The sequence below is a fragment of the Asparagus officinalis genome, unplaced genomic scaffold, assembly GCF_001876935.1.
Source record: "Asparagus officinalis unplaced genomic scaffold, Aspof.V1 AsparagusV1_Un224, whole genome shotgun sequence".
Lineage (NCBI taxonomy): Eukaryota > Viridiplantae > Streptophyta > Magnoliopsida > Asparagales > Asparagaceae > Asparagus > Asparagus officinalis.
The window spans coordinates 270,283-280,839 of record NW_017972489.1 but is presented as its reverse complement, the minus strand read 5'-3'; the positions used below and the strand labels follow the sequence as shown (position 1 = coordinate 280,839).

General features: G+C 37.5%; 2 protein-coding genes across 2 annotated transcripts in view; one reads left to right on the top strand and one right to left on the bottom strand.

Moving 5' to 3' along the window:
• Positions 1-4,732, top strand: part of LOC109827464 — a 10,773-nt gene extending 6,041 nt beyond the window's left edge. The window contains 1 exon segment of the mRNA XM_020394470.1: positions 4,281-4,732. Within this exon segment, the coding sequence (XP_020250059.1) occupies positions 4,281-4,465 (185 nt within the window). The 3' untranslated portion in view covers positions 4,466-4,732.
• A 745-nt stretch (positions 4,733-5,477) lies between these two features.
• LOC109827462 (BES1/BZR1 homolog protein 3-like) overlaps positions 5,478-10,557 on the bottom strand; it is a 7,086-nt gene continuing 2,006 nt past the window's right edge. The window contains exons 4-5 of the mRNA XM_020394469.1: positions 8,363-8,628; positions 5,478-6,387 (exon numbers count right to left, since the gene is read on the bottom strand). Of these exons, the coding sequence (XP_020250058.1) occupies positions 5,731-6,387; positions 8,363-8,628 (923 nt within the window). The 3' untranslated portion in view covers positions 5,478-5,730. The remainder of the gene's footprint in view (positions 6,388-8,362; positions 8,629-10,557) is intronic.

The window sequence follows — 10,557 nt, the reverse complement described above, 5'->3', positions numbered from 1 at the left end:
GTAAAGGATAAAATTCTTTTTTATCTTTTTACTCTTGTACCGATCTCTTATTTATAGCACCATGAATTGGTTGTCCTAAGACCATTAGGACTTGTCTCCTCAAGTGCTTTTTAACATTTATAACTTAACATATAAGAACCATAAGATATTTAAAACAATTATTTAAATATATATATTGGATTACAATATTTTACTCTAGTCTAAATAAATAACAATCCATGGCACTAATTTAATATCACGTATTGAATTATTGAATAGTCAATTCAACTAACTAAAATCAGTTCAGTTAGTTTGCTGTTAGTATGATATGCCCTAGAGACCAATCATAGAGATGGTTGTGTTTAATTTATGTTTATACAACTTCTATGAATAATCTGTTATTCGGTCCCTTGAATAAATCACTTATTATGGATCATTAAGTATGTGACTTGAACGTGAAACTCTGTAATTAGATTATGATGTTATTCTAAATAGTCCTTGTCTTTTGTCATTGGTTGGGACAATAATGATTTTATAGGCAATATGTGGATTGATTGATGATCATGTTTTACGGATCATGGATATGAGATATCAAGTCAATCACATGGGTATATGTTGGTGAACATGATACTGGACTGACCCGCTATGAAACACTGCATGGATTATATGTGTCATCAGTAGGTTTCATACAATGGTTATGTTCGGTCTTTTGACCTGAGATTATCACGGTTTCCTTCATGAGGATTGTATACTTTGATGTTACCAAACGTTTTCCCTAAACGGATAATAATAAATGTATCAATCGGGTATGCTATGAATCATGCAGAGGGATGTGAATGGTCAAGATGTAATTTCTAATTTGTCCCTCTCATATAAATGAGAGTATGATATCTCTGGGCCCCTCGAAGAAGATAGATTGAGAAAGTGCATGGCCATGCCTAATTAGTTGAGAGTCAACTATTGAGAAGTCAGTCTAACTTCAGGTGCGAGAAATTAAAGGTTGAACTGTATAAGGTTGACACGTTTCTTGCCTTGAGTTCAATCAAGATATCTAGTGATGAAGAGACCGACATATGTCCATTGTGGACTAGGTTTCGTCTGAGGTGACCTTTACATGATTTGGGTAGTCATAATGTCCTGCTAGGGTCCGCTTATGACTTGTGGGCCGAAAAAGTATTTTGGCTCACTGTCAACATCGTGTAAACCTATTGGGTCGCACACAAGAACATGTTGGAACATTATTAAAAAAGCCCACATAAATTTAGTCATATAGAGATATGATTAGTTGTGAGGCTATCGGGTAATTGGATAAGAATTGATTTGATTAATCACGTTTGAAAGAAATACCGACCAAGTTCAATGAACCTATCTCCTAGCAATCAAATTGATATGATCAATCACGGTTTAAAGATATGATTTGATTTGAACAAATTATATTTTGAGAAACCGTCTGATTGGAATCCCGATCTCTTTACGGTTTGAGAAACCACCTCACAACCCTATAAAAAGGGGCATGGGATGGATCTTTTTTATCATCCCACCGTGCTTCTGAAATCGCGAGGGAGAGAGAAACTCCAAAGGCCGCTGCTTTCAAAGTGCTAGCATACTGACACGCGGAGTTCCAACAAGTTCGTGTGGATACTAGTAGAGATGTCGCTCAATTGCCGCGTAACATCTCAACGAGTACGGAAGTCTTCGTTATTTATCTGCACGCTTCATGTAATACTTATCTTGGATCTTCTTCTACGTATGGATCTTAGGATGTAGGCGGTCAAATTTTTTTGTTTTAACTGCATATTAGTCTGCCTACTTTCCAACATTTGCTAGTCTAAGCAATCACTAGGTTCGGGTAAATTGAGAGTCAAGCAATTGTTTGGTCACATACTTTCATGTTTAGTCTGTATATTAAAATCGACTATATAACTGCGACTATCCTTTCACTTTCACGCACTTGATTTGATCTTTTAAGATGAATGGTCATTATCAGACCTACAGTTGACATTGGAGTCTCGTAATGTATATTAGAAACAAGTGAATAATTGCTAATAATTTGCAATATAACTTGCTCAGGAATTTGTACAAGCCCATTTATCCAATTATCTGCTAATGAGTAGTCATCCAATTATCTACCAATGAATATTCACCCAAAGTTCACTTTGTTATTACCTGTTGAAAACTCAAGGACTCGATAGTATTTGACTACATCCAACTTATCGCTTCTTTTGCATTGGTTAATCTAAGTGTATACTTTTGTTATGATACACACCATGAGTCTCCAAGGTCAAAGGATAATTAAATTCCCTATAAAACTTGCCTTTACTTTGACCACTATGTTGTTTCATGGTAATCAAATTTTCACGGTAAGCTTGTTAATGCATTCTGCACCCAATGCACCAGGGCAAGATCTCATCTTGTATTGCAAGATTCATGATAATGCTAAAACACACTGCAAACATGTCACGGTTATTCTTATTCAGCTCTTCAAAACTTAATTTCAGCGATGACACTATTTTAGAGCCAATAAATTATTATTATTAGTATTAGTATTAGTATTTTGATAACTTAGTTTAGAATTGAATCTAAAATCATGGGAGCCGTATTGGAACATCCCAACCATCTGGGTCATCCACAATAAATAAAACCATTAGTGTCCACAATAAATAAAAACCAACTTATATTCATTATCGCCAAAATGATAAGTATCACATGTATTCCTAAACTCTAATAATTTTTGGTTAGCCGTATTCATCCAACATCTTGTACACGTCATCCATCACAATATTGGAGCACCATGTATGAAGTTAGTCAACAGAGGTGTATTGAAGATGAGATTAGTGATTGAGTGACAGTAACAACAACGAAGGTTTCTCATAAATTTTTGGGTTGGCTACATAAATCCTACTCTCCCACTCAATTTTGTTGAGGGCTATCTTCTCAACTAAATTAATCATTAAAATATCCCTCTTAACAATTACTAATCAAGTTCTGTTGCGCCTATCCCTAGTTTTTTTCCCCATTGTGTGTTTGGTAGCCTCCATTGCACATGAAATCAAACAATTCTCAAGTGATTCTTTCATTTTACTACAATACCCGACGTCGGTTCGTGATATGTGACGATAGGAGCAATCTCTAGCATCCTACGAATGTTATCAGTTCCTATGCTATCTATTAATTGACATAACCTTTTGTTCATCGTAGCATTCTCATTTTTGCTACACATTCTTTGCATATTTTGTTTCTTAATTGCCCAACATTTTAATTCTTTTCAAAACTTGTTTCAGATTGCCCAACATTTTACTCCGTAAATGATTATGGGTCTTATAACTGTCTTATAGAATTTTCCTTTCAATTTTAGAGGTATTCTACAATCATAGAGGACTTTGGAAGCACTTCTCAAGTTTAATCATCCTAATTTGATGAACTATAGTATCCTTAATTAAGTGATGAAAATAATTACTCCTGGGTATTTGTATACCGCCTTTATTCTTATATATCAAAGTGCTAATTCTGTACTCATCACGCACTTTCTTATATCTTTAATCTTGTTGAGGATCTTAGTCACTCATTGTGACCTCAAATCTCCAAGACATTTATAAATTTCAAGGAATATAGCCCGGTTGAACGAATCTTTCAACTTCCATTTTTCTTAAAGCATCCTTAACCTTACTAAGTGTCATCTTTTGACGATACCTATAATACCTAGCATGCACTGTTGTCAAACTCTCTCTTATATTCAATATATAGTGACTGGAGGGACATAAGGTAGCTAGGTAGCTAGCTGTAGTAGTAAGGTCCAGCTGGATCACCTTTTCAAGAACTGATGCTTAATGCTTGTCAAGTATTTGCGTTAGTACAATGATATTGTTTAAGATATTGAACAATCTCAAAGTATCGATATAGTATGTGATTTAATTTCAACATAGTGATACAGCATTCCATCTCTTTGCTGTAAATATTGCGGGAGACCAAATTCTTATCTGAAAGCATCAATATAGTGTCTAACTTAACTTCAATACAGTGACACAATATTCCATCTCTTTGCTCTAAATATCTTATGGAGACCTAGTTCTCCTGGAACTGCATGATTTACCTTTTAAATCTTGCGGTGCTTAGAAGTTCTAGCTCATGTTGCCCAGGATATATCTCCAACTTAAGACCATTCTCTCCTTCGTCATCATTTCCAAAAGAAGTCTCAATGACATTGCCATATGAGGATAATCAACAAGTATCCAACTTACTTCCTTTCATCAGTCTTATACATCCATTTCCTTTAATCTTTGACACATTGTTTTACATTGCAGGTGCATTTGTAGGCTGTTCACTTCAAGGCAACATGGTTACAACTCGTGCTGCTGAAAATTGCAGATTCTACGGTTCATCATCAATTAAGGCGTCGGACATCCTTCTTGGATCTGTGCCAAAGGCACCTGCAGCTGCCATTCTGTATCAAGCTTTATCTGATCTATTTCAAAGGGTTCAGAAATGATTTAGAATTTGAAAATTTCATGCTACCACTCAATGCAATATGGTGTTTATAGCTCTTGTTTGGTCGGAAACCCCCATTCTTTGTCTAGTGTACAGAAAAAGTGTGCCAATAATTGTATAGTAACTGCTTTCTCAGATTCTGAAGGTAAATATTGAATTCTTCACAAAAAGTACTGTAGGATTCGTCGAAGTAAATATTGGATTGTCCTTCGAAGTTTGAATGTTCAATTATTGGAGAATGATAGTGGTTTATGAATTGTTTATAAAACATCCTTCATCTGATAATTTCCTTCTACTTTTCATTTGAAAGGATTGCTCATTTAGCATTCTTCTGACTAACCTCAAAATAATCAACTGGGAAATGCAAATGGTATTGGGATTTGGATTTGGTAATCATCTTTCAGCATATCTAGATGTTGACTCAAGTGAGCCAAGAGCAAAGATCAGCTGCAACGTGAACAATTCATTCATGCTAGGGGCTGTTCGGCTCGGTGTAATGGCAAGGATTGCGACTATAACCACGTGCAATTGAGATGAATGCAGTTGGGAAAAGGCTTTTAATTACCGTTGACCACTTATGCAGATTGCGAGTCATAGTTGCAATTTTTTTTTAACTTTATATGGGGTTTAAATTGTAACACAAATTGAAAACGACCCTCTCCACAGTCCCACACGACTCCAAAAATTTTGATATGGCAAAAAAGTACGTGCAACTAGAATTGCCTCTACAGACGATGAAATTTTAAAACTGAACCAAACAACCGCACGCATACCAATAGGTACATGCACTCCAACGATAGTCGTTACGATTCAAGCAAAGCAAATAAAGTCAGCCAAAAAAGTCCTTGCTCTCTGTACTTGTGCATCTGCATCCTTAATTTCTACGGAGACCAAGTGCTAACAATGTCAACTTTTGTATAAGAACGACAAGCCAATTCTACAGACAAGCCACCAGTTTAACTGCAGCGGGAACGTTCTCTTACGTACAACAATTCAAAAATATACAAATAACATAATACAATCACCAAGTTGTAAATTAGCCATAAAAGAATGCCACTGGATAAAGATCATACTTTTAAACACTCATTACCTTTACTAAATTTAAAAAAACATCTTTCTCCAATAAAATGAGAGATACAACATCAAGATCCAGACTCCTCATGTATCCTCTCTTCTTCCCATGCCTTCGCCAATATACACAAATATGCAAGAAAAATGAGAGATACAGCAGCAACAACAATAATACTGATCAATACTCATCAAGATTCAAGACCGAGTAATTGAGCTCCCAAGAGTAAGCTCAAGATCATCATGTCCACACTCCTCATGTATCCTCTCTCCTTCCCACGCCTTCACCGGCCCTGAGTTATCATTGCTACTGCTCCCAAACGCAAACTCGTCAGAACCATCATTACTCATCATCTGAACATCGAGGACATGGCCATTCTCGCCCATGGCCACAGGCGAGCAAGTCCCACTCTGTCCTGGGGTCCACATTCTCGAGGATCCAAACGGGTTGAAGGGATTCTGAGCCACAAGGCTAAATGTAGGAGATGTTGGATGACTGCCATTTGGGATGCAAAACTGCATGAAAGACTCGGTGGCCTCCTCGCTGATCTTGAGGCGACGAGGTGATCGGGCAGTTGGGGTGCTTAACGGAGGCGTGACCGGAGCGCTTATGAAGCCGAGATGGCGGCGCTTGGAAGAGAGGTTCTTGAGCCATGGGAGGAAGGCATTGTTGTCATTTTGCCCATCACTGGTTTCATAGGGATTGGCTGGGTGCGATGAACGAACAGGGCTTGGGAAGGATGATGATGTTGGGCTGGGATTATAGGATGCATATGGACTTGGTTGGTATGAAGAATATGGGCTAGGTGAAGCTGAATGCACAACTGTGTCGATGCGCTCGGCTGGCTTGCATCCCTGCAATGTTTGCAGATAATATACTTGGTTAGTCAGCTTCTAGTTTACGAATATTACTGAAAAATTCCAAAATTATATAATGTTTGGGTATTAACTAAGTAATTTTCTTCTGCCTCGGGTTTTTGTTGAAAATTTAAAGTAGATGACAATACATTACTGATTATCCGGTTTTGGGTGTTGATATGGGAATTAATAGTATTCAGATCTCTAATTTCTCATACAGCTGCCAATCATCAACAGAAACAAAGTTGGTAATTTAAAAAACAAGCCGTTATAATTGGTCATACAAGAGAAGATTATGAAATGTGCAACACTTATGAATGCTACCTAAGTCATGAACTTTGAACTGGAGGAAAAATGAAAGGAATTATCTGCTACATAGTCTAGTAATTGGCGAACAATAGCATTCACATCTCCAATTTATTGATAATCTATCGTTAATTATCCTGTTTGAATGTTGGCAAACAATAACATTCAAGTCTATAATTTATAAATAATCTATCGTTAATTATCCTGTTTGGTTGTTGGCAAACAATAGGATTCACATCTCTATTTCTCGTTCAGCTACCAAACATAAACGAAACAAGTTGGTGATTAAGAAACAATCTAGTGGTTTCAACCAGTCATCTCAAGGGCAGAATGTAAACCTATGAATGCTATCATAAGAATACAACCAATGAACTCTAGAGAGGATTAAAGAAATGGCCTAATACATATTGAGTTATTGAATATCTATCAATGTGACAAAATCAATGCATGACTAAACTTAGACCTTATATGAGATGGATTTGGATCCTCTTCAATGACATCTCCATTACACAGACTACCTCAACCTTAAACGCCTAATAGTATAAAAGGATTGTGGATCATTCCTAATATGACTAACATCATACTATTTGTGACTTGCATTTGGTCTCATTTTTCATTCAAGATAAATCATACTCCATTAAATTCTATATGGTTATAATTTTGTACACATATAACACCATCAGAGTCAAAAAAAGGGTTCTAGATACTGAAACTTTACTTCACATGGGTCCTGCAGAACTTTTCTTCCCAAGTTTTTTTTTGGCATGTCGGATGCACTGTAGATTTTTGCACACTTCACAAGAACATAAAGTTTAGTTATTGTTATACTCAAAATTGACAACAAGTAATATGTTCTGAACCTGAATTTGTTTTGTTTCTGAACTTCAAATTCATAAATCTTGCTGACAATTATCCTTTCTTGAGCTACTGCATCTGGCCCCTATTAAAATGTTAGGCTTCTCATCTATAATTGAAGAAAGCCCATAAATTTTTTTTTTCCAAATGCATTGACTCCAAATAAACAAAGAGTTGTAACCCCATCATTGCATCACTCCCACGCTGAAATTAAACAAGATCCTCCAACCTGGCTAATAAAAACTCCCAAATTTATTAAACCAACTACAACAAATTAAATCATTTGCAAGTCAAAACCTAATTTTGCTTCCACCCAACAACCCGCACCCCCTTCCCACTCTGCGCAAGCTATCAAACCCAGATAGCACAAGCTATCACGCGCAAAATAACTGTTAAAAAAAATTAATTAACTCCTCATCCTCAAATTATAAACCCCAAATTATAGTTGCTATGGTTTCATCTCCGAATTCATTATAATAGGTAATTTGCCCAATTAATTAACTCCTCATCCTCAAAGTTTCCCCAACTTTCGAACCAACGGTGATTAAAGAAAGCACTTTTACCCACTAACTAACAGTAATTAGAGTTAGATCGGAATAAAATTGGGGAAAGATAACAGATCGGAAAGCAAAACAATAAAGATTTGAAAGTGCAAAATTAAAAATATAACCACAATTTAACATCAATAGGGATCAAAGCGTGATTTTTTTTTTCTTTCTTCATTTCTAGCTATTAAGATGGACTACACAAAGTTTGAACGGTAATAACAATGATAATAGTGTGGAGGGAGGTGGGGTGGGGGTGCGGTCACCTTGCGGTAAGTGGTGCCGTCGGGTTCGACGGTCCAGCCGGCCTCGTTGGCGAGGGCTTTGAGGACCTCGTTGTTGTCGCAGTGCTTGGGGAGGTTGTAGTTACCGTAGGTCCTCAGACCGGCGCGAAGCTCATGCTGTGGCGGCGAGGCGCCCTCGGCTCGCGCTCCCTCGCTTCGCTGCTCGTCTCCTCCTTCACGTTGGGGGCGTCCGTCGTTCCGGACGCTCAGTTTCACGCTGGTAGAGACGAGGGAGAGAGACGAGAGGACTGAGAGAGAGAGAGAGAGAGAGAGAGAGAGAGAGATTGGGATTGAATTTTGGGGGAAGATCTGAAGCGAAGCAAGAAAGTATTGAGAGAGTCTCTCTCTCTCTCTCTCTCTTAGATTGGGTCAGGCGTGGTTGACGGGTGACCATGGAGTTGTCAGGTAATTACGGGAAGTGCCACTGCGGACAAGGATGCGTGGTGCACGTGTGTCTGTTGGTCTTCTTAGTCTTTGGCGGGCCGGTGTGAACACGGACGAATTAACCCCGTCCCCATTTTTCAAAACAGAATAAAACTTTTTTTTTCCTTCTTTTTTGTTAATTTAATATAAACTGCTTCTGTTCTGGAACGTTACAACCGTGACTCAGTCTGCGGTTAAAATTATGCAACATCGGCGTCTCCTCGTAAGATTTTCTACAAAGGACCTTCTATTATTTTTGCTATATTTTAATTCAAGAATATAGTTTTATTTGGGCTAAATTGCCAAATTGGTTTTTATGTACGGCACAATTTTGAGATTTGGTAATTTTAATTTCTTGGGCAGCACTAAGATATTGATATCGAATTTTTACTGAAATAACAGATGGAATACTCGCTTGTTTCGTGAGTAGTGTAACACGAGACGTCATGCGACTTTTTTCAAATCATTTTCATGTGATTTCTAAAACATTAGAGGATTAGGCTTAATTTAAGGTTTTTATTCATTATATGAAACTCGGATCCATAAGAAGCTCATGTGAAAACCATGTGACGCTTTTGCATCGTATTCTTCGCCGATGGGAATATTCAGCAGAAAATCAAAATTAATACGTTATTATTGTTGGAGAAACTAAAAATACTCAATCGTTAAGCTTATATTAAGAATATTAATTTGAAAATTTAATCCTTCTATTTAAATTTGTAGGATGGAGGAAGAGATATATTAGAACTTGATCTAATTAAAATATTATTTTTTAGGGAAAATATCAATTAGAAGGAGGTTAGTCAAAAGCTCTATCCCATCTGGCTTAGCCCATCTCAACATTGATCTATTATTCAATTAATGGATACAAAATTTTTTTAATTATCCAAAAGAATTTTTTTTTTTACTGCTGAATGTATTTTTAAATTTTCATGACATCAATATGTGATTTGATTAGATAACAGGGAGTCATCAATGATAAAAACCCATCCAATCCAAAATATAAAATAGGCAAGTTGTTACCCGAGCCAACCCCTCCCCCACGTGCGGGGCGGCAGAACTAGCACAAAGCTCAGCGGGCCCCACACGCAACGCGCCGCTCCAACCGACAGACGCGCGCGCTCGGCACGGACCCGCGCTATTTACGGGGGAGGAATAGCGCAGAAGTAAAGCTAACAGGAAAAATAAAAGTTTATATAATTCACAAAAGAGCCACAAGCTTTTAAGACATTTCTTTTAGTAACCCCTTAAAACTTTATTTGTTGAAATGTATATTTATTGATTACGTGTTTAATCAAGTAGAGGCTTCTCTAACGAATCAGAATATATTAGCTTCTCCTTGTTGAGGACATCTAGAATTTCCAAGTTAAACAACATCATTGTTGGGGTAAGCTGAAAAAAGTTAAAGCTCGTGAGAGTTATTTGAGACACCCCAAAATTCGCGTGGATTCGTCGAGAAGAAATGGGCATTAAGTGGAACGGGTAAAGGTTAAGGGGCTTAGTGAGAAATATCGAATTTCTGGGGGTGCTCGGTAAAAATCACCAAAAAGGGGAAACAAGTTAACAGTGACGGAAGGGTGACAGACATGACGTTCACGTGATGTGGGCCCCGGTATACCCTGCACGTGCGTGGAAAATTAAAGCGTTTGCTCCTAACAACATCTTGGTCCAACCTAGCTGGGACCGACATGCCAGTGACTTGATAATTTAAGCGGGTGCATGAAAACATTTCACATCATGGCGGGACCCACGGG